Source organism: Colobus angolensis, unplaced genomic scaffold, assembly GCF_000951035.1.
Source record: "Colobus angolensis palliatus isolate OR3802 unplaced genomic scaffold, Cang.pa_1.0 Scaffold57, whole genome shotgun sequence".
Taxonomy (NCBI): Eukaryota; Metazoa; Chordata; class Mammalia; order Primates; family Cercopithecidae; genus Colobus; species Colobus angolensis.
Window position 1 is genome coordinate 12827706 of NW_012119265.1, and position 25050 is coordinate 12852755.

Here is a 25050-nt window from a genome sequence, read left to right on the forward strand (position 1 = left end):
GCCATTTTCACTACAAATTTATGTTTCAAAAATGGGGGGAGGGTTTGCATACTGAGGTATTTTAAACCCTGATAAAGGCTGTCACTCACAGTAATCAGACCATATATACCTCATGGAAAAAGTTAATTTCTAAACAAAGTCTAAAGAACTAGGTCTGATTGCTTTCTTTTTAAGGAGGTGTGACAGTCAACCATTTCATTCAAGGGGTGGCAAAGTTAGAATATTTTTATTCACTTCACAGTCTGCAGAAACCAAATACATTTCTACAAAATAAATGAGAAATGAAGGGGCAATAAAGTATAAGACATCATAAATGACAACCCAATAAAGATGAGTTATACAGAACAAAGTTAGGAAAGACTCTAAAGTAAATTAGTGACATCTATTTTATTTATTTTATAATTTTAGATTGTAACTGAATTATGAGTAAGAAATTAGGACAGGGTTAAAAGAGTTGAATTAAAGACAGGCTGGCTGCTCATGTCTGTAATCCCCGTGCTTTGGGGAGGTCAAAGTGGGAGGATCACTTGAGGCCAAGAGTTCCAGACCTGCCTGGGCAACATAGGGAGACCTTGTCTCTACAAAATAATAATAATAAACCAGGCATGGTAGCATACACCTATAGTTCCAGCTACTCAGGGGGCTGAGGCAAAAGATCACTTGAGGCCGGAAGCCCGAGGTTGCAGTGAGCTATGATGGCACTGCTGTATTCCAGCCTGGGCCACAGAGCAAGACCCTGTCTCTAAATTAACAAAAACAGAAACAAAAACAGGACATACGATTTCAACGTTAAAATATTGAAACAATATATCAATCAAACTGACCTACTCAGGAAATTTATTTTTGCACACTATCTGTCCATCAACTACTAAATAAAATCAGTAATAACATGGAATATCTTTGTATTAGTCCATTTTCGCATTGCTATAAAGCATTACCTGAGACTGCGTAATCTATGAAGAAAAAAGGTTTAACTGACTCACAGTTCTGCATGGCTAGGGAGTCCTCAGGAAACTTACCTGTGGCAGAAAGCAAAGGGAAACCAAGGCACTTCTTACATGGAGGCAGAAGAGCGAGCGATTGAACCAGACGGGGGAGCTGCCAAACACTTTTAAAGCATCAGCTCCCATGAGAACTCACTCACTATCATGAGAACAGCATGGCGGAAACCATCTCAATGATCTGATCACTCCCACCAGGTCCCTCCCTTGACAATTTCAGATGAGATTTGCTGGGGACACAGAGCCAAACCATATCAATTTTATTACTTGATAATCACTTTTTTTTTTTTTTTTTTTGAGACAGGGTCTCACTCCGATGCCCAGACTGGAGTGCAGTGGCATGATCTCTGCTCACTGCAACCTCCGCCTCCTGGGTTCAAGTGATTCTCCTGCCTCAGCCTCCCATGTAGCTGGGATTATAGGCACGCACCACTACGCCTGGCTAATTTTTGCATTTTAAGTAGAGAAGGGGTTTCACCATGTTGGCCAGGCTGGTCTTGAACTCCTGACCTCAAGTGATCCACTCGCCTCAGCCTCCCAAGGTGCTGGGACTACAGGCGTGAGCTACCGAGCCTGGCCAATAATCACTCTGTATAAAATAAGAATATTGTTTTTTTATTTTTTTTGAGATGGAGTCTTGCTCTGTCACCCCAGGTGGAGTGCAATGAACTGATCTCTGCTCACTGCAGCCTCCACTTCCTGGGTTCAAGCAATTCTCCTGCCTCAGCTTCCCAAGTAGCTGGGATTACAGGCGCCTGCTACCACACCCAGCTAATTTTTGTATTTTTAGTAGAGACGGGGTTTCATCATGTTGCTGAGGCTTGTCTCGAACTCCTGACCTAAGGTGATCTACCCATCTCGGACTCCCAAAGTGCTGGGATTACAGGTGTAAGCCACTGTGCCTGGCCTAAAGAAGAGTATTGTTTAAAACAACAACAAAATGTTGAATGAGTGGGCCTCCCTTTGGGGTATACTATTTTGTACATATATATATACCTGCTGGCAGCACACACCTGGGTACAGACCGTGGTTTACCTCTGTGTATATGGCAATGGCAGGGAGTGCTTAAGGCTTAGAACATAAAAAGGACTTAAGAACTGAAGTGAAATTACTTATGTACAAAGGGTAAATTAAAATTGGGAATTGAAAATTCGGTGGCTACCTTGAAGGAATTTAGCATACAAATAACTAATGCGAATGTAAACTCAAGACATTTATACATATATAATTCCATGAACCTCTCTGCAAATGTCCACAATGGGATTCAAGCCCAGATACAAACTTCCTCTGACTAATAATTTAACATTAGTCAGTTGCCTGTTGATACTAAGGACACAAAAATGCCTTTGCATATGTGATTTTTTTTTGAACAAGTAGACAATCAGGTTCCGTAGAGGATCTTCACATGAATTTATGATGAATTCAGTGGTTAGTAAAAGAAGAACTAAATGCTTAGAAATAAGCTGGAGTAACTAGATTTTCCTCTCATCCTCAGTAGATACAAGTTTTCTTGTTGCAGAAACCTCAACAAGAATAAAGGGAAACAGAAATTATAGTTTCAGTATCCACAAATGGGCTGTTAGTTGTATTCACTGTTTATACAGCCATATTACCACCTGAAGAAACTCTGCTAGGACAATCCAGCAGAAGACAGTTATTTTCAAATGGTGTGAAGATTATGTCTTCACTTTGCAAAAAAGAGTTGTAATAGAACTCCTTTATGGAGCATGACTCCTGACTTTTTGAATGAGCAACTCCTCTACAAATACACCTATTACATAAAAGTATATTCATCTGTATAAGAGATGACTACGTAACTGAACTATCTTAGACTTCAAGTTCCTGGCTTCACAAAGTTAATGTGTTAAAAATGCTAGAGATTGTAGGCTGGGAGCAGTGGCCCACGCCTGTAATCCCAACACTTTGGGAGGCTGAGGTTGGGGGATCACTTGAAGTCAGGACCTCAAGACCAGCCTGGCCAACATGGTAAAACCCCATCTCTACTAAAAAAATAATAATAATAATAATAATACAAAAATTGGCCAGGTGTAGTGACACACGCCTGTAATCCCAGCTACTCGGGAGGCTGAGGCACAAGAATCGCTTGAGCCTGGGAGGTGGAGGTTGCAGTGAGCTGAGATTGCACCATCGCATTCCAGCCTGGGTGACAGAGTGAGACTCCGTCTCAAAAACAAAAAACAAACAAACAAAAACTACTAGAAATTGCAACAAAAAATAAACACCAGTAATCATTAAAAAAAAAAAGTCTGCTCAATGTGAATGCATTTACAATTGCCAAGAATTCCTCTTCTATACTCAAACATACTAGATTTATGTTGTAAAACATAATACTTTCACATAAGTTATAAAGGCAGTGTGAGTCTATTATAAATAATTTGTTAAAAAAATAACTTTTCTTCTATTAACTAAAAGGTAGGCCTAATATTTTTCCAGGATTTGTGTCCACTTATAGTAATGTATACACACAATTACACGAATTAAAGAACCCATACAGAGAAACGGGAGAGTGGAGAGTTAATTGTACTAAAAACCAGGAATGAATCAGTCACCAAAAATAAACACTAACTTTGGCATCAATTTAGAAATCAAGACAAGAGATAAAACAATTTAATCCCAAAGTCTGCAAATTATTTGATTTGTCAAGGGATGGAACGTCTCCCCAGGACTAACCTCTAGGAGAATTTAACTGAGGACTCACACTGTCCTCAGTTAAAACACCAAGCAGAACACAATGGCTTGGCTAGGTGCTTGGCTTTTCAGCCTGCCTTGCAACATGGTACCCTGAGATGACAATGGGGAGAGTGGGTTTTGCAGTGTGTTATGAGTAGAACAGGGCTGTTCTGTACCAAAACATCTCTGTACTGAAGAATGTGCTCTTTGTCTACATTGTCACCCAGGACAACAGGCAGAATAAAGTAGACAGTTAGTTTGCCGTTTGGCAATCCCCTAAGTCCAGCCCCACCACCTACTATCCTACCTGTCAGCAGGTTTATTAATTTCCCATTTCCAAATATCTGAATGATAGAGATAATAATGGGTCCTACTCCCTTAAGGGTGCAGGAAGATTGTGAAGATTAAATGTGTTGACATAAGTTAAGTGCATAAGGTGCTGCCAAGCACATACAAGCCAATAGGTTAGCTATTTTGTTTGTTACTGAAGCGTCTTGTGCCCTGCACTTCTCTGGTCTTCCAGAGCCTCTCTCCATGGTTTACCACCTGGGCTCTCATTCAAGTCAATCCATCCTCCAGCTCTTCCCAAAGGGTCTGTTCTCTATCAAAACACCTTCATTATGCAGAACAGTGCTCTTTTAACAACATTGTCAACCATGACAAAAGGCAGAATGGGGACTGATACCTTGGGGCATCACTCTTCATCTGTGTAACACAGGGTCTACAGATGATCTTAAAGTGGTAACAGGATTATAATGCAAGAGTTGGGGTAGACACTAGGCATCCTCCCACACGGTGCAGACTCAGATATGGCTGAACATTCAACACTAGCACTTTTTCCACAAAAGGGGCGTGGAAATCAATTTCCATGCAGATTTCAAACTGCTCGAATTTACACCAAGAGGGTATTCTACTTTCCTGCTAAAAAATTTGAGTGTTTTTATATAGTCCAGCTTTCCCTCCATAAACAGTTCACCTAAGTCAATTAAAAACTGGTTCCTTTTCTGTGTCATCTTTAAAAGAAAATCAAATGCAACCAAGATACAGATAGCATCACGTCCCATTTTCTGTTAAGTTTCATGTGGTTTTAGTAACCCTTCCTTCCACCACTATTGCCAAAAATGCTGTATAGTACATGCATTAGAACGAGTTAAAGCAGACTGGGCACAGTGGGGGCTGTAATCCCAGAGCTTTGGGAGGCCGAGGTGGGTGGATCACCTGAGGTCAGGAGTTCAAGATCAGCCTGGCCAACATGGTGAAACCATTTCTCTACTAAAAATAGAAAAATTAGCCTGGCGTGGTGGTGGGCACCTGTGATCCCAACTACTCGAGTTGCTGAGGCAGGAGAATCACTTGAATCCAGGAAGCCGAGGTTGCAGTGAGCCAAGACTGCACCTCTGCACTCCAGCCTGAGTGACAGTGAGACTCCGTCCAGAAAGCTCCAGACGTAATTGGTCACTATAGGTACAAAAAACAGCAGGACAACTTAAGATTATAACCTGAAAATGGAATTTTTAATGCAGAAAAGTCTTTGTCAACTTATACATGTAGTGGCCACATACCTACAGGATACACTCCCCTATTAAAGTGCCGGCCTGTAAATACTGCTGCACCACAGATTAAAAATGAGTCACAGGACCCTGAATCCCTGGACCCAACTCTCTCCTTCTCCGGTTCTTGACCCAGTGAAGGAACTGATGATACTATTATCCTCTAATTGCTCTGCAAGTGTGAGATTTTAATTGCAGCACCCAGGACTTTGTTCCCACTAAGCACCTTACTCAAACAAGTGGGAGAAGAAACACAATGCATTTTTTCTCACCTGTCCAGAACAAGATCTGGAGCAAAGATGAGCTTGCCGGGGTGGTCAATTGAGCGCCACATCAGCCCCACCATTAACACCTCCATCCAACAGCTCTCCAAGAGCCGCACTTGGTCGAACAGGCTGAGCTCCACAAAGCCTGGGGAAAGCAAGAGGCGGTGAGACACCCCCACCCTCCTCCTCAGCTTCCTGTGTCTGTAGAGACAGAATGGCAAGTGTTAAAACACTAAGAAAACGCAAACCATTAGGGAATCGATATTTTATAGATATGATTAACTACTCATTAAAGGAAGAAAACTTTGCAGTTAAGCTGCACGACTCAGTTTCCAGTCTTGGACCCCTTCTAGAGACAAATATACTTCATTTAGAGTTTGTCAAGCATGATGACCTGGGCTCAGAACTGATCTTTGTTAGCTGTGTATTGATAATTCCTTTGCACTACTGAGAAGGTTGATGCTTGGTTGCCAGTCAGAGGAGCTGCCTGTCTGACCCAATCTTTGACTGGGATCAGAAGGGGTAGGGGAATGGGATAGGTGGAGGTTGGGGTTGGAGGCTTGCAGACAGCAGTGTCAGCCCTCGCAGAAAGCCAAGGCAACTTCAAGGATTTCTCTGATTGCTTAAAATTTCCCATCCAGTGTTAAGATCCTTCTGGGTAGAAGCACTGTTTCTGGGCGATTCTATCCTAAGCAGCAAATATCGCCAAGCACAGTGGCGCACACCTGTAATCCCAGCACTTTGGGAGGCCAAGGCGGGTGGATTGCCTGCACCCAGGAGTTTGAAACCAGCCTGGCCAACATGGAGAAACCCCATCTCTACAAAAAATTATCTGGTCATGGTGGCAGGTGCCTGTAGTCCCAGATACTCTGGAGGCTGAAGTGGGAGGATTGCTTGAGCCTGGGAGGTTGAGGCTGCAGTGAGCTGAGATTACATCACTACACTCCAGCCTGGGCAACAGAGCAAGATCCTGTATGTATGTATGTATGTATGTATGTATGTATGTATGTATGTATGTATGTATAAATAAATAAATAAATAAATAAATAAAATAAAGAGCAAATATAATAACAAAGCAGGTCCTGACAACCTAATAACCCATGTTGGTCACAGTACTGTTTGGAAACAGGTAATCTCTGGGGAAGGAAGCACTTCAAAAGCAAAGCAGAGAACACTGGGGCTTCCTTCACAAGCCATGATAAAAGGAGAGGGCCATGTAATATAAATATGGTAACAAAAGACACAGCCTTGGAGTGAAATGGACTCTGGTTTGAACTCCAGCTCAGCCTCTTTCTAGCTGGTCACTTAATCTCCCATTAAGTCTTTGTTTTTCTTATAGGAAAATGGAGGTAACAATGCCTATCTCTGAGAGTGTCCTATAGGCAAGATCTCTTATTCTTGTTTTACAGATGAGGAAACTATGGCAGAGAGAACACATGTGTTCAAGTCTTTGAACAATTATAATGTAAATCTGTCTCAAGGAGAATGTAATGGTGTTATGAGTGTAAAGATGGATAAGTACTTTCTAAATCCACATGCTTTGCTCAGTTTAGATTCCTAATATGTATACACCTTCCCAATCTCACCCATAGTAATAGACAATAAGCCTACCCAAGAGATCATGGCTCTTAACCTTGTAGATATTCAACAAGATCAAGGCTAGATGATATTTTAATTTTTTTTTTTTTTTTTTTGGTTTGGACAATGACCATGCCAGCTAAGAGAGGGGGAGAAAATCACACCTCCAGACTATGCCTACGTTTCCTGAAAACTTTTCAAAACACCAGGCTTGAATAAGGAATAATGCAGTTTAAGAGTTCAGACTTCTTATGGCACAAAGAAGTGGCACAGCTTTCAGCAAAAATTAATTTCATCACTGCTCTTCGTGTGTGGTCCTGAAAATCGTGTTTGGAATACACTTAAAGCAAAAACTAGAGGAAAGTGCATCAGGATTGCCTCCTCCGGGAAAAAGCAGAGAAAAAAATAATTCTGGCAAAGGTGAAGATGTTAGACAAAACAAAATACAACTCGAAACCAAAAATCCTCAGGAAGCTCAGAAGAAATGGGCCCAGTTCAACAAAAGTCCCCAAATGATACTGTCACCGTAGGCCTCAGTTCCCTGGGCTCTTTACCTGAAACTTCTCTTCCCCCACCTTCTCACCCCTCCTCATCTTTACAGCTTGCCCAGTGCAGTCGTTGCCCCCCAGGCCATGGGAACGCCCCCAGTGGCTCAGAACTTGTAAGAGGCTTCATTTCTTCAAGGACTATAAAGAAGGGCATGGAGAAGCTTTCACAGGGGGATTGTGGGGTGTTGCCATTCTAGGTTAGAATCCTAGATTCACTCTTCCACAGAAACACCAAGTCAAATGATAATTAGCTGGTAATTTCAGCATCTACAGCACTTCAGGTCTATGTTACAAATGGGCTTGGGAGAAGTGATCACTTTAGAGGATGGAAAATGCAGGTTCCAAATGATAACTCATGAGTAACTAAGCTCATTTTTAACTTGATGGCATTCCAAATTTATGGGCCCATTGATGATTCATGTAACTTCAACCACTGATTTACTCTATTTGTCCATACATATTCATTTGTGTATATAATATTGATTCTCTATTGGAACAATAATTTACAAAATTCTATTTAGCATCTGACGAACCTTTCACTTTCAAACTAGTCATACTGTACTCTACCCCACCCTACCCCACCAGGCCCCTCCTCCCAAGGTGAGGAATCCAGAGCCAAGAAATGGGGCAATGTGGAGTCTATCATTTTAACCATGTTCCAGGTTCCAGGACTCTAGGATTTCTTGCCCAAATGACCCCAAGCCCAGTTCCAGAGTCTGGGTGGGTTCCCTGGGTCCATCCTCCCAGACCACCTCTAGGCATGAGAGGGGGCCGACAGGTGAGTGTCTGTAGCAGATGTGGACACACAGGATAGGGTTTGTGCCAGGTAGTATGGGAAGCATCTAGCCACGGGAAAAGAAGAGAGTCAAGAATAGAAATGGCTGGGCCATGCACAACACTTTCTTCACTACCATGTTGGGTACAGAACTCAGAGGAGTCTCAGAATTCTAAATCAGAACGTGGCCTTGTTGAAGGTAGCTATGCCAAGACGGGAGGAAGGAACATATTGCACTCAAAAGTTACGAATCCAGCTGAGAAACTGTTAAATATCTAGGCACAGCTCACAGACGTCTACTTTATACTCTTGTCCTTTAAATATTAGCAGCAGGCCTTTCTACAAGTACATGGAAAACTAATAGCCCGAAAGCCCTACCGGGAATCTTCTTGGCCCAGCTGATCATGTGTACCAACTCCTTGTCAGCCAGCTTGGTCAGGGACATCATCATGGAGGCCTCGGTGAAGGGTGCACTGGGGCGGCTGATCAGTACATGGGGTGGCTCAGCCTCCAGGAGGGTGAGCACCAGCTGCTCGGGGCTCAGGGCGTCCAGCAGCAGCTCCCGCACTAGGGGCACGTGGCTGCCACTCCTCTTGGCCTTGCTGGCGCAGTGCAGTTGCTCGTCGGCACTTCTCTGTCTCCGCACAAGGCGGTACCCACATCTCTCTCTCCGGGAGCCTGAAGAGGAAAGCAGGGTCATTCAAATTGCCGGGGTAAAACCGCAGTCAAGTAAAAGAAGCTTGACTTTTATTTTCTGGAGCCTGTGGGGCACATACCAAAGATTACTATGGTCGTGACTGTACTAGGAAAACCAACGACATAACTTTTCAGGAACTTTTTAGGTCTCCATTTCCAGGTCATCTATAGATACTAACACCATTTCTCTATAAAGCGTGCTCATAAACCTGTTTCCAAACCATAAAATTAGGAATTTTCTTCAGGTAGAAAATGGGGATATTTCCAAAGGTATCGAATAATATACTTTTAACACATTCTTAAAATGTTTATATGCATGTGTGCATATGTATATAGTTCTTTATTCATACTTAAACAAGTATATTTCAAATAGCAAATTAAGTGAAAAAATCTGGAAAATATGGAAGAGAATAAATTTTGGCATAAATTCTTTCAGTCTTTTTAATGCCTTTATATTTTTCCATGTTTTATATACAAAATTATTATTTTGTTTGTTTTTGAGACTGAGTCTCACTCTGTCACCCAGGCTGCAGTTCAGTGGCGTGATGTCGGCTCACTGCAACCTCAGCCTCCCAGGTTCAAGCAATTCTCCTCCCTCAGCCTCCTGAGTAGCTAGGATTACAGGTGCCCACCACCATGCCCGGCTAATTTTTATATTTTTAGTAGAGACGTGATTTCACCATGTTTGGCCAGGCTCGTCTCAAATTCCTGACCTCAGGTGATCTGCCCATCTCAGCCTCCCAAAGTGCTGGGATTACAGGTGTGAGCCACCATGCCCGGCCTTTATACACAAAATTAGATTGTAGTATGTACACTATTTTATTATAATCGTATTTTTGAGAGATTCTTGCTTGTTGCCCAAGCTGGAGTGTAGTGATGCAATCACAGCTCACTGCAGCCTTCCTCTCCTGGACTCAAGCAATCCTCCTGCCTCAGCCTCCCAAGTAGCTGGGACTACAGGAACATGCCACCATGTCTGGCAAATTTTTAAATTTTTTTGTAGAGATAGGGTCTTACTATGTTACCCAGTGCTCAATAGTTTGACTATCTATTTTCTCCGAACCCATTGGGCATTAAAAATCATTTTTAATGTTTGCTAATCTAACAAGTGACTAAACCATCTTGCTTTACTTTGTATGTTTTAATTACTAGCAAAGTTGATTTATATGCTTGTTCTTTGGATTTATTTACCTTTTTTTTTTTTTTTTTTTTTAAGAGACAGGGTCTCTGTCACCCAGGCTGAAGTATGGTGGTATGGTCATGATCACAGCTCACTGCAGCCTCAACCTCCCAGGCTCAAGTGATCCTCCCACCTCAGCCTCCTGGGTAGCTGGGACTACAAGTGTGCACCAACACACCCGACTAATTTTTGTATTTTTTGTAGAGACAGGGTCTTGCCATGTTGCCCAGGTTGGTCTCGAACTCCTGGGCTCAAGTGATCCACTTGCCTTGGCCTCCCAAAGTGCTGGGATAAGCCACCACACCCAGCCCAATAAGTAAGTTTTGGTGATATAGAAACAAGGTGGAACCAAAATACCGAACAATAACATGTAAAATGAGAGAGGAATTATTTTGGTTAGAATTTCTAAGATTCTTTTTTGGGAAGACAGAAGCTTAAATTCTCAAATTAATCAAGAACACGTGTTAAAAAGCAGAAATATAATTAAAGGAATTGAAACATGGACAAGCATGGTGGCTCACACTTGTAATCCCAGCACTTTAGGAGGCCAAAGGTGGTGGGGGAAGGCAGATCACTTGAGGTCAGGAGTTCAAGACCAGCCTGGGCAACAGAGTGAAACCCAATCTCTACTAATAATACAAAAACCAGCTGGGCATGGTGGGAGACACCTGTAATCCCAGCTATTTCGGAGGCTAAGGCAGGAGAATCACTTGAATCTGGGAGGCGGAGGGTGCAGTGAGCCAAGATCACGCCACTGCACTCCAGCCCGGGTGACACAGCGAGACTGTCTCAAAAGAAAAAAGGGAATTCAAACAGAATGCATGACTTTTAAACTAGTAAAAGAAGAAAAAGAAAACATAAAAATGTGATCAACTCCCAAAACGGAAGAAGTAGAAAACACATAATAAAATTTTTTAAATCATAAAATAAGATGATAGAAATGAACCCAAATATCAGTTGTCACAATAAACAAAAAATACCAAATTGACCATTTAAGAGTGACCTGAAATCGTACATATTTTTAAATCTAGACATAGATTAGTTGTAAGAGATACAACTAACATATAGGAAAACAAAGTAGACAGATAGAAAAATATATAACAGGCAAAATTAACCAAATAAATTGACGTTACTCTACTGATACCAGACAAATAAACTTTAAGGCAAAAATTATTATTATAGATAAGGAGACTCGTTGCCAGAATATTTTAAAAGGATAAATAATTCTAAACTCATATGCTTCAAAACAACCAAGGCCAGGTGTGGTGGCTCACGCCTGTAATCCCAACAATTTCGGTGGCCAAGGTCGACGGATCACCTGAGGTCAGGAGTTCGAGACCAGCCTGGCCAACATGGAGAAACCCTGTCTCTATTACAAATACAAAAGTTACCCAGGCATAGTGGCGCATTCCTGTAGTCCCAGCTACTCAGGAGGCTGAGGCAGGAGAATCGCACAAACCCAGAAGGCACAGGTTGCAGTGAACTGAGATCATGCCATGCACTCCAGCCTAGATGACAGAGCAAGACTCCGTTGAAAAAATAAATAAATAAACAAACAACAAAACACAGCGTCCAAACACAACACAAAAGTGATTGAAAGAAAAAGAGAAACTGACAGATGCACTATTAAAATGGGATATTTAAACCTCTCTCTCAACAGCTGAAAGAGCGAAGAGTAAGAATGCAGAATATTTGAACCACATAATTAACAAGCTTGATCTACAAAGGCCATAGATATTTTGCAAAAATTATCACATACTAGGCAATGAAGAAAATCCTAAGTAAAATAGGCATAAGATCATTTTCTCTGACCATAAGAAAAATGGAAATCAACAACAAAAATATAACTTCCAAATCCCTATATATTTGAGCACCAAAATCTTTATAAGTTTTCACTGGTTAAAGACAAAAATGTAAAATGGAAATTAAGAAAGACACGTTATAAGTAAGGATGTCATTAGCATGGTTACAACTTTTATATGAATTTCCCTTAAAAAAAAAAAACCCTAAAAGTTGAAATCTGCAAAATGCTTAGTTTTATACTCCCATCATTATGTTTATTCACTAAATTAAATTGTTTACATTTTTTTTTTTTTTTTTTTTTTTTGAGACAGAGTCTCGCTCTGTCGCCCGGGCTGGAGTGCAGTGGCCGGATCTCAGCTCACTGCAAGCTCCGCCTCCCGGGTTTACGCCATTCTCCTGCCTCAGCCTCCGGAGTAGCTGGGACTACAGGCGCCCGCCACCTCGCCCGGCTAGTTTTTTTGTATTTTTTAGTAGAGACAGGGTTTCACCGTGTTAGCCAGGATGGTCTCGATCTCTTGACCTCGTGATCCACCCGTCTCAGCCTCCCAAAGTGCTGGGATTACAGGCTTGAGCCACCGCGCCCGGCTACATTTTTAAAATAAATATTAGTTGGAAAATATGAGCAAATTTAAATTATTGGCTACTGGAAAAATTTGTCAGAATTTCCTCTTAACATTGACTAGTTATAGTAGAAGAAAGGGCTCTATTTATTCAGAACATTTGAACCAAATTTACTGCTAAAAGAATTAAAGGCCTAAAATACAATTCATTTTATTAGTAATCAAGTAGAATGCTATGGATATTTAAGGCCAATTATAAACCCAGGATAAAATGGAGCAAAATGTACGTTTTTCTTAATTTTTTTTAATATACTTTAGGTTCTGGGATAGATGTGCAGAACATGTAGGTTTGTTACATAGGTATGCACGTGCCATGGTGGTTTGCTGCAAAATGTATGGTTTTAAGAAGCATCTTTCTGCCAGGCAAGGTGGCTCATGCCTGTAATCCCCCAGCACTTTGGGAGGCTGAGACAAGAGGATCACTTGAACCCAGGAGTTCAAGACTAGCCTGGGCAACACAGTGAAATCCTGTCTCTACAAAAAATACAAAAATTAGCCAGGTGTGGTGGTGCACACACCTGTAGTCCCAGCCACTCGGGAGGCTGAGGTAAGGGAATCAATTGAGCCCTAGGGGGTCAAGGTTGCAGTAAGCCAAGATCGCGCCACTGCACTCCAGCCTGGGTTGCAGCAGAGTGATACCCTGTCTCAAAAAAAAAAAAAAAAAAGTTCCTTTCTGATCATACATTTCTCTTTTGTAGAGTACATAAGGATAAAGAATTACAAAACAGATTTATATACCCTTTACATACCCAAAGTGAGAGATTTTAAATTTATACGTTCAAATTTACTTGACAAATTTTCACTGACAAAGTCTAACATTCTAGGTCCTGTAGTGAGTTCTGGGGATTCTAGACTCAATAAATAAAGCCCTTGACAAGGAACTCATTTTTCTATTGAGGACGTTTCTAGTGTAGTGGCTTTGACACTGTAACCTAGGCAGCTGCCTCTGAGTGAGCTCAATGAGCAGCTCCACCAAATAGGAGTGGTAAATAACCCCAGCCAAAGATGATGATGACAGTAGTGATCAACAATACTAATGGCAGCTAATGTCTACTGGAAGCTTCTATGCACCAGGCATTGCATATTGCACATATCCTGACAGCTACCCTACAGTACAGGAGCTATTACTGTCTCCAATGTACAGAGGAGAAACCAAACATAAGCTCAAATAACTTGTCTAAGATGGCATAGCTAGAAAATAGCAGAAGCAGGATCTAAACCCAAGCAGCAACCTAAATCCAGAGCTGGTGTTTTTAACCACTATTTTATACTACCTACCTATCAAATCCCTTTCATGGAAGACTATACAGCAGGTGTATAAAGATATGGCACCCAAAATATGTTGAACTATTGTCCCAATGTTGTCCCAATATATTGTCCCAATACAGGGATATAGGCCAAATACATGGCTATTCAGATGGATTTCCTGGCTCCTTACATTTCAGTGTATCCTTATAATGAAGTTTCATCCATTAAGTTAGTCTAGGTGGGTGTTGTCCTACCGTTGTATGACCACATCCACACTTCAGTAGAAAAGACAAGATCACAAATTCAGAAGAAAAAGGTGATAACAGACTACATGGTTTCAGAATAAAAGAAGCGGGATGGTGCAAGAGGATCCAACACATCAAGTATAATCTCTAATCCTCTGAGACCTGATGGAAGAAAAAGTGTGCAGAGAGGGTTTTTGGGAGGGCAGATAAGAAGAGTGATGGGAAAGGACACAGACAGAGTTAAGAAAGTTCACCTCGGCCGAGCGCGGTGGCTCAAGCCTGTAATCCCAGCACTTTGGGAGGCCGAGACGGGCGGATCATGAGGTCAGGAGATCGAGACCATTCTGGCTAACATGGTGAAACCCTGTCTCTACTAAAAATACAAAAAACTAGCCGGGCGAGGTGGCGGGCACCTGTAGTCCCAGCTGCTCGGGAGGCAGGAGAATGATGTGAACCCGGGAGGCGGAGATTGCAGTGAGCTGAGATCCAGCCACTGCACTCCAGCCTGGGCGACAGAGCAAGACTCCGTCTCAAAAAAAAAAAAGGAGAAGAAGCTCACTGGTTTCTGATAAGGATAAAGTAAAGCGGTGGGAATGGAAATGTTTAGGTGTTCGAGAGAGTAACCAATACACACTGTGAGGCTATGGGCACTGGCAGGGTGTTCTACAGAGGAAATGAAGATCATCGGTGACTCTAGGAAGCCAGAGAAGTGTGATCAGATGAAGAGAACTTCTGCTGTAACTGAACTATAATCGCTGAGGGTTCTAATCTGTTACATACACAGAGAAAAAGAAAAGGGCAGAGAATGCTCACAAGGCAGAGCTACTAAGAAATTGTCAGGGAGGGCAGGGCGCGGTGGCTCACACCTGTAATCCCAGCACTCTGGGAGGCCGAGGTAGGCGGATCACAAGATCAGGAGATCGAGACCGTCCTGGCTAACATGGTGAAACCTGTCTCTATTAAAAATACAAAAAATTAGCCAGGCATGGTGGCAGGCACCTGTAGTCCCAGGTACTCAGGAGGCTGAGGCAGGAGAATGGCGTGAACCCAGGAGGCGGAGCTTGTAGTAAGCCAAGATCATGCCACTACACTCCAGCCTGGGCAACAGAGCAAGACTACTTCTCAAAAAAAAAAAAAAGAAAGAAAGAAAAGAAAAAGAAATTGTCAGGAAATGACAGATTTTTGCTTTAAATTCAAATAATTACAATGAGAAATTACAACCAACCACAGGTAAAATACTGGCTAGCAGAAGAATAAGTGCAGGCAGAGCTGCTTGGAGTACATATAACAAGCAAGTGAGTACAGACAAGTGAACCAAAAGCTAGCCAGGTGGAGAGAGCTGGGTGTTGGCATCTTTGCCAGTTACATACTAAAGTGCTCGCTTTTCTTTGTGTATAAAATATATGTGAATATATGTGAGTATATAAAATACATGTGAATATATGCATGTGAATATACTACATATACATATGTATACATCTATTACTGTCATGGAACAAAATCTATGCTGTATGTACTTTTCATAGTTCCATTATCTTTCTGACTCCTGCATATTTTTCCACTTCTAGAAAGCTAGACGAGGGGATAGGTATGAGCCTCCCCATGGCTACCCCAGTAACCCACAAGATATTCTACTTTTTTGTCACAAGCTTTAACCATGGACATTTACCAGGATTTCATCCTTAGAACTGGACTTTTTCAAGATCACAGACAGATGGCCACCTAGCCCTGTTTGAGGATTCCAGTGGCTAGAAGTCCCCTAAACCATCTGGTGGCCTATTTATTCTGTGGTCAGACCACTTGAACTGTAGAAAGTTCTTCTCTAGTTGGGGCCAAAATCTGCCTCCCATAATTTGTTCCCACTCACCCCAGCTCTGTTCTCTGCAGTTACTGTGGATAAGTCAATGCCCCCTCCAATGTGACAACACACAAATACTTAATTACTATGTCCTAAATCTTCTCTCTTCCCGGCTACCGTCCCCAGTTCCTCAGAGGACAGGGCTTTTAGCAAGGCCCATATACAATAAGAAGGGAAGCAAGCACTCACCACACTTCACCATTCCCACTTCATAACACTTCCGAAGTCGGCAGGCCTGGCAGCTCTTGCGCCGGTTTTTATCGATTGTACACTGATTTGTAGCTGGACAAATATAATCATTATGGCCTATAGCAGAGTGGGGGGAAGAAAGATTATTGATACGATCTCTTGGTTAAATCTCTTCCTGGTCAACAACACTGATAACACTTTCCAGCTGAGAGATAGGGGACATCTTAATGACCAGTATAGGTACAAAGGCAAAGTCAAGCTACATTGACACCTTGTTAATGAGTAAAGGAGACCTAGGAACATTTCAATATCCTGGTTTTTGACTAATATGTTATTCTCTGCATATTCTTGGAATTCTCAAAAGAGATATAAAAATATATCCTTTGGATATGGAAAATGAGACAGTAACATTAAATTGATTTGCTCCAAGTCACAGAACTCAAGAGTTGTAAATCAAGCCATCAAATTCAACTTTTTATATTCTTTTACATATATCCCTCTTTTGGGTTAAATACAATATTTTAATGGGAATTAATAGTCAAAATAACAAAAGGAACAAATAAAGAAATTAGCAATCTAAATAATGACAGAAAGTACTGTTATTGACAAGAGTTGTGGTGGATTACTGTTCTCAATTCTTCATTCTCTTCCTCGGCCTTGCGACCATGCAGTGTACTAGAGTGGTCAGAGAGTAAACATTTCCCTACCAATTGATGTTGGGCTTGACCACAGGACTTTCTATAGCCAATGATATATCAATAAATGTGCTGCTCCAACAGTTTGGCTTGGCCTCTTGAGCTCCTGTGAGGTAGCCACTGGTCCAAGAAGAATGTGGGGACATGTGGAACAGACCTGACCTCCCCAAAAGCCCAGAACCAAGTTTATGAAGTAGAGTTACTCTAAACAACTCAAAGACATAGAAGTACAGAAAATAAGACTCATTGTAGTAAAATCCTAAGAGTTTGAACTTGTTAGTTATATAGCAATCTCTAAGACAATGATACTTTTAATTCTTTTATGCAAGGAAGAGCTAAGAATATTTACATTTCAAAAATCGTTTCAGATGCAGTACGAAGAACCAATGAGAGGCAGCAAAACTCATGAGGCCATGAAACCAGATGACAGCCTGCTATATTTGTACAAATGAGAGAAGATGTCTGGACAGGGTGTTGGTAGGGAGGATGAGGACAGCTACATGGGTCTGAGAAAGGGTTAACAGAAATTATAATAAAATAGATGAAAAGCAAAAGTGAAAGTGAGTAGGGCATTTTGATGCCTTTCTAATAAACAATATGGCCTGAACATCTTACATTAAGCCTATAATGAACCAGAACTTCAGAGTGGAGAATAAATGAATCTCAATAATAAATGAAATGAGCAAGTCATAAAAGAAAAAAGTTGCAAAAGAATATGTAGGAGAAGACATGAACACAAAGTTCAAAAACAGAGAAAATGAACCTGCATTATTTAGGGATGTATGTGTAGGAGGCAAAACCACACACAGCAAGGAAGGCAGAAAGGAGGACTGTCCCACCTCTGCAGGGAGGGAAGCGGGTGTGGCAGGGACCACCCAGAGGGATTCTGGGGAACTATTATATTCTATTTCATTGTTTGAGCACTGGTTACACAGGGATTTGCTTTATAATCATTCTTTAAACTGGACATTGTACATACAGAATTCTATACATTAGCATACAATGAAAAGATAATTTATTTATTTATTTTTTTGAGACAGACTCTTCCTCTATTGCGTAGGCTAGAGTGCAGTTGCATGATCTCGGCTCACTGCAACTTCTGCCTCCTGGGTTTAGGTGATACTCCTACCTTAGCCTCCCAAACAGCTGGAATTCAGGCACCCACCACCACGCTCTGCTAATTTTTGTATTTTTATTAGAGATGGTGTTTGGCCATGTTGGCCAGGCTGGTCTCAAACTCCTGACCTCTGGTGATCCGCCCGCCTTGGCCTCCCAAAGTGCTGGGATTACAGGTGTAAGCCACCACAGCTGGCCAGAAGAGGTAATTAAAAACCTAATTGTAACTCCAATCTTGAAACAGTCTTCACAGTCTCTCATACCTACATGAACCTCTCATGTTGCAAAGAGATATCTGCACTTTTATGTTTGTTGCAGCATTGTTCACTATAATGTAAGCAAAGAAGATGTATATGAAGTGCAATAATGTTTTTCAAGCTTTCTTAGGCTCCTTTTCTTCTATTACACTTAAATTATTAACTACACTTCATATCTTTTACTTCAAACAATAGCATCTTTAGTATGGCCCAATTTTATTAAAGCGCTTTGATCTATCATCTTTTTTTTTTTTTCCGAGACAGAGTCTCCTTCTGTTGCCCAGGCTGGAGTTGCAGTGGTGTGATCTCAACTCACTGCAACCTCCACCTCCTGAGCTTAAGCAATCCTCCCAATCTCAGCCTACCATGTAGCTGGGACTCCCACTTTTCCACTCCTACTACCCTTCCTAGCCTCTGGCAACCATCCTTCTACTCTATCTCCTTGAGTTCAATTGTTTTCTTTTTTTTGGTGGTGGGAGGGAGATGTAGTCTCACTCTGTCACCCAGGCTGGAGTGCAGTGGCGTGATCTCAGCTCACTGCAACCTCCACCTCCCGGGTTCAAGCAATTCTCCAGCCTCAGCCTCCCGAGTAGCTGGGACTACAGGTGCATGCTGCCACGCCCAGTTAATTTTTCGTATTTTAGTAGAGACAGGGTTTCACCATGTTGCCCAAGCTGGTCTTAAACTCCTGAGCTCAGGCAATCCACCCGCCTCGACCTCCCAAAGTGCTAGGATTACAGGCATGAGGCACCGCAATTGTTTTCATTTTTAGCTCCCACAAGTAAGTGAGAACATGGGAGGTTTGTCTTTGTGTGCCTGGTTATTTCATTTAACATGACTTCCAGTTGCATCCATGTCATTGCAAGTGACAGGATCTCATTCTTTTTTATGGTTAAATAGTGGTGTATATGTTCCACATTTTCTTTATCCATTCACCTGTGGATGAACACTTAGGTTGCTTCCAAATCTTGGCTATTGTGAACAGTGCTGCAACAAACATGGGAGTGCAGGCATCTCTTCCATACACTGATTTCCTTTCTTTTGGGTACATACCCAGCAGTGGGATTGCTGGATCATATGGTAGCTCTATTTTTAGTTTTTTTGAGGAAACGTCAAACTGTTCTCCATAGCAGTCATACTAATCTCCATTCCGACCAACAGTATAGCAGGGTTCCCTTTTCTCCACATCCTCGCTACCATTTGTTATTTCCCATCTTTTGGATATAAGCCATTTTGACTGTGGTGAAATGATATCTCATTGTAGTTTTGATTTGCATTTCTTTGATGATTAATGATGTTTAACACATTTTTATATACCCATTTGCCATTTGTATGCCTTCTTTTGAGAAATGTTTAGTCAGATCTTTTGCCTATTTCTTAATGGGATTATTAGATTTTTTTTTCTAGAGTTATTTGAGCTCCATCTATATTCTTATTATTAACCCCTTGTCAGATGGGTAGTTGGCAGATATTTTCTCCCATTCTGTGGGTTGTCTCTTCATTGTTTTCTTTGCCATGCAAGCAGCTTTTTAACTTGATGTGATCCCATTTGTCCATTTTTGATTGGTTGCCTGTGCTTGTGGGGTATTACTGAAGAAATCTTTGCTGCAACCAATGTCCTGGAGTGTTTCCCCATGTTTTCTTTTAGTAGTTTCATAGTTTGAGGTCTTAGATTTAAGTCATTGATCCATTTGGACTTGATTTTTATATATGGTGAGAGATAGGGATCTAGTTTTATTCTTCTGTACATGGATGTCCAGTTTTCCCAGTACCATTTATTGAAGAGACTTTTTCCCCAAGGTGTGTTCTTGCACCTTGGTCAAAAATGAGTTAACTGTAGATGTATGGATTTGTTTCTGGGTTCTCTATTCTGTTCCATTGATCCCTATGTCTATTTTAAGCTAGTACCATGCTGTTTTGGTTGCTATAGCTCTATGGTATAATTTGTAGTCAGGTAATATGATTTTTCCAGTTTTGATATTTTTGCTCAGAATGGCTTTGGTTATTCTGGATCTTTATGGTTCCATACAAATTTTAGGGTTGTTTTTTCTATTTCTGTAAAAACCTCATTGGTATTTTGATAGAGATTGCATTGAATCTATAGATTGCTTTGGGTAGTATAGACATATTAACAATATTAATTCTTCCAATCCATGAACATAGAACATCTTTCCATTTTTTTGTGTCCTCTTCAATTTCTTTCACCATTGCTTTATAGTTTTCATTGTAGAGAACTTTCACTTCTTGGTTAAGTTAATTCCCAGGTATTTTATTTTATTTGTAGCTGCTGTAAATGAGATCACTTTAGATTTTTTTTTTCAGATTGTTTGCTGTTAGCATATAGAAATGCTACTGATTTATGTTGATTATGTATTCTGCAACTTTACTGAATTTATTACATCTAATAGCTTTTTGGTGGAGTCTTTTGATTTTTCCAAATATAAGATCATATCATCTGCAAACTAGGATAATTTGACTTCTTCCTTTCCAATTTAGATGCCCTTTCTCTTTTCTGATTGCTTTAGCTAGCAGTTCCAGTACTGTGTTGAATAACAGTGGTGAAAGTGGGCATCCTTGTCATGTTCCATATAGAGGAAAGGTTTTCAGTTTTTCCCCATTAAGTATAATAGCCATGGGTCTGTCATATATGTCTGTTATTGTGTTGAGGTATATTCCATCTATACCAGTTTTTTAGGGTTTTTATCATGAAGGGATGTTGAATTTTATCAAATGCTTTTTCAGCATCAACTGAAATCATCATATGGTTTTCAACCTTCATTCTGTTGACATGTTGTATTAAATTAATTTTCATATGTTGAACCATCCTTGCATCCCTAGGATAAATTCCACCTGGTTATGATGAAAAATCTTTTGAATGTGTTGAGTTTGGTTTGTGTTTTATTGTGGATTTTTGCATTAATATTCATTGGGGATATTGATCATATCCTTTTGATGTTTGTCTGGTTCTGGTATCAGGGTAATACGGGTCTCACGGAATGATTTTGAAACTATTCCCTCCTTCTCCTCTATTTTTCAGAATTGTTTGAATAGGATTGGCATTAGTTCTTCTTTAAATGTTTCCTAAAATTCAGCAATGAAGCCATCAATCCTGGGCTTTTCTTTGCTGAGAGACTTTTGTGTGTGTGTGTATGTGAGAGACCTGATAACACTCCATCACCCAGGCTAGAATGCAGTAGTGCAATCTTGGCTCACCACAGCCTTGACTTCCCGGTCCCAAGCAATCCTCCCACCTCAACCTCCTGAAGAGCTGGGACTACAGATGTACACCACCACACCTGGCTAATTTCTATTTTTTTTTTTTTGTAGAGATAGGGATCTCCCTGTGTTGCCCAGTCTAGTCTTGAACTCCTGGGTTCAGGTGATCCTCCAACCTTGACCTCCCAAAGTGCTGGGATTATAGGTATGAGCCATTTATGCCCAGCTTGCCAAAGTGCTGGGATTATAGGTATGAGCCACTTATGCCCAGCTTGCCGGGAGACTTTTTATAACAGCTTCAATCTTGTTACTTGTTACTGGTATGTTGAAGTTTCGGATTTCGTCATGGTTCAATATTGACAGGTTGTATGTGTCTAGAGATTTATCCATTTGTCCCAGGTTTTCCAAATCATTGGCATATAGTTGCTTATGATAGCCTCTAATGATCCTTCAGATTTCTGCAGTATCAATTGTAATGTCTCCTTTTTCATCTCTGATTTTATTTGGCTCTTCTCTCTTTTTAAAAAAAAATTAGTCTGGCTAAAGGTTTGTCAGGTTTATTGTCTCAAAAAAATTCATATTTTGTGAATCTTTTGTGTTGTTTTCTTGGTTTCAATTTCATTTATTTCTGCTTTGATCTTTTTATGAATATTTCTTTTCTTCTATTAATTTTGGGTTTGGTTTGCTCTTGCTTTTCTAGTTAAGATGCGTCATTAGGTTGTTTACTTCAAGTTTTTCTACTTTTTTGATTGATATAGGCACTTAAGCTATAAACTTTCCTCTTAGTACAGCTTTCACTGTATCCTATAGGTTGTGGCATGTTGTGTTTTCATTATCACTTGTTTCAAGAAATTTTTAATTTCCTTCTTAATTTCTTCATTGACAGACTGGTTGTTCAGGAGTTTGATTTCCATGTTTGTATAGTTTCCAAAATTCTTTATTGATTTCTAGTTTTATTCCATTGTGGTCAGAGAAGGTACTTGATTTGATTCCATTTCTTAAAAATGTTTTAACACTTGTTTTGTGGCCTAACATATGGTATATCCTTCGGAATGATCCATGTGCTGAGGAAAAGAATGTGTATGTTGCAGCCACTGGATGAAATATTCTGTAAACATCTATTAGGTCCATTTGGTCTTTAGTGCAGATTAAGTCTGACATTTCTTTGTTGATTTTCTGTCTGGATGATCTGTTCAATGCTGAAAGTGAAAGTGGGGTGTTGAAGTGTCCAGCTATTACTGTATTAGTCTGTCTCTCTCGTTAGCTCTAATAATATTTGCTTTATATATCTGGGTGCTCCAGACATACTTACAATTGTTATATTCTCTTGCTGAATTGACACCTTTATTATTAGCGACCTTTTTTATCTCTTCTTATAGTTTTTGTCTTGAACTCTATTTGGTCTGTTGTAAGTATAACTACTCCTGCTCTTTTTTGGTTTCCATTTGCATGAAATATTTTTTTCCATCCCTTTATTTTCAATCTACATGTGTCTGAGGCAGGCTGATCTCCTGAGGTCATGAGTTTGAGACCAGCCTGACCAACATGGTGAAACCCTGTCTCTACTAAAAATACAAAAATTAGCTGGGTGTGGTGGTGGGTCACTGTAATCCCAGCTACTTGGGAGGCTGAGGCAGGAGAATCCCTTGAACCTGGGAGTTAGAGGTTGCAGTGAGCCAAGATTGCACCATTGCACTCCAGCCCAGATGACAGAGTGAGACTCTGTCTCAAAAAAAAAAGTTGTTATAGTTACTGTTTTTCATTGGTTCTTCCTTTAGACTTTCTACTCAAAATATGAGTAGTTTACAAACCACAATTAACAGTGTTACACTATTCTGTGGTTTTCTATGTACTTACTATTACCAATGAGTTTTGTACCTTGAGATGATTTCCTATTGCTCATTAACATCTTTTTCTTTCAGACTGACGAACTCCCTTTAGCATTTCTTGTAGGACAGGTCTAGTGTTGATGAAATCCCTTAGCTTTTGTTTATCTGGGAAAGTATTTCTCCTTCATGCTTGAAAGGTATTTTCACTGGATACACTATTATAGTGTAAAATTTTTTTCCTTTATCACTTTAAAAATGTCATGCCTCTCTCTCCTGGCCCATAAGGTTTCCACTGAAAAGTCTGCTGCCAGATGTTGGAGCGCTGTTGTATGTTACTTGTTTCTTTCTTTTTTTTTTTTTTTTCTCTCTTTGTCACCCAGGCTGGAGTGCAGTGGCGATCTCAGCTCACTGCAAGCTCCGCCTCTCAGGTTCACACCATTCTCCTGCCTCAGCCTCCTGAGTAGCTGGGACTACAGGCGCCTGCCACCACGTCCGGCTAATTTTTTGTATTTTTAGTAGAGACAGGTTTATCTTGCTGCTTTTAGAATTTTGTTTCTTTTTTATCCTTGAGTTTAAAGATGAAAGATCACGTAATAAAATCATTCTAACGTTCCTATGAACAAACAAGAGAAAACAGCTAGGACATTTTTTAACTTATACCAGCAGGTGTTAAATACATTATAACACTATAATAGTTGAAATAATGTAGAATCATGTAAAATAGTTCTTATGCAAGAATGAAGAGAGAGATCAATGGAACAGTCAAATAAAATGCTAATATACATAAGAACTTTGTATATCACATTTATACATATGTAGAGAAACAAAATCCAATGGAAACATGAAGAGATGCACAAAATCATCATCAGGGAAATGCAAATTAAAACCACAATGAGATGCTACTGCATACCATTAAAAGGGCAAAAATTGAAAAGACTGACAATATCCAGTTTTGGCAAAGATGTAAAGCAATGGGAACTCTCTCATATATTGTTGTCAAGAATGCAAAGTGGTCCAGCCACTTTGGAAAACAATTTGTTAGTTTATTATAAAGTTAAACATATACTTATCACACAACTAGCAGTTTTACACGTAGGTACCCAAGAGAAACAAAATCATATGTCTGCACAGAGAGATATGCATGAACACTCACAACAGTTTTATTCAAAATAGCACAAAACTTTAAACAATGCCAATGAATGAATGATAAGTGATATATCTATACATTGCAATATTATTCAGCAACAAAAAGGAATGAACTACAGATACATGCAACAACACAGATAAATCTCAAAAGCATCATAAGTAAAAAGCCAAATTGAAATACAGTATGACATTCTCAAAAAGGCAAAACTAGAGGGACAGAAAACAGACCAGTGATTCCCAGGGACGGGGAAATTCAGGAGAAATGGGTTGCAGTGGACATAAGCGAATTCTGGGGGGTGATAATAAATTCTCATCTTAATTATGGTGGTGGTTGCATGATTACACATATTTTCAAAATTCATAAACCCATATAATTAAAATAGGTAAATTTTATCGTATAGGAAATTGTATCACAAACTCAACTTTTAAAAATTGACTCCCATATTTTAAAAATCAATGAAAAATGGCCGGGCGCGGTGGCTCAAGCCTGTAATCCCAGCACTTTGGGAGGCCGAGACGGGCGGATCACGAGGTCAGGAGATC

General features: G+C 40.4%; 1 protein-coding gene across 5 annotated transcripts in view; it reads right to left on the reverse strand.

The window, feature by feature from the left end:
- Window positions 1-25050, reverse strand: part of ESR2 (estrogen receptor 2 (ER beta)) — a 73606-nt gene that overhangs the window by 30357 nt on the left and 18199 nt on the right. For 4 of the 5 annotated variants that reach the window (XM_011961969.1, XM_011961970.1, XM_011961971.1 and 1 more), the window contains 3 exons: window positions 16249-16365; window positions 8788-9087; window positions 5515-5653 (listed from right to left, as the gene is read on the reverse strand). In XM_011961969.1, coding sequence (XP_011817359.1) covers window positions 5515-5653; window positions 8788-9087; window positions 16249-16365 — 556 coding nt within the window. The remainder of the gene's footprint in view (window positions 1-5514; window positions 5654-8787; window positions 9088-16248; window positions 16366-25050) is intronic. The other variant, XM_011961972.1, reaches the window with a different exon arrangement.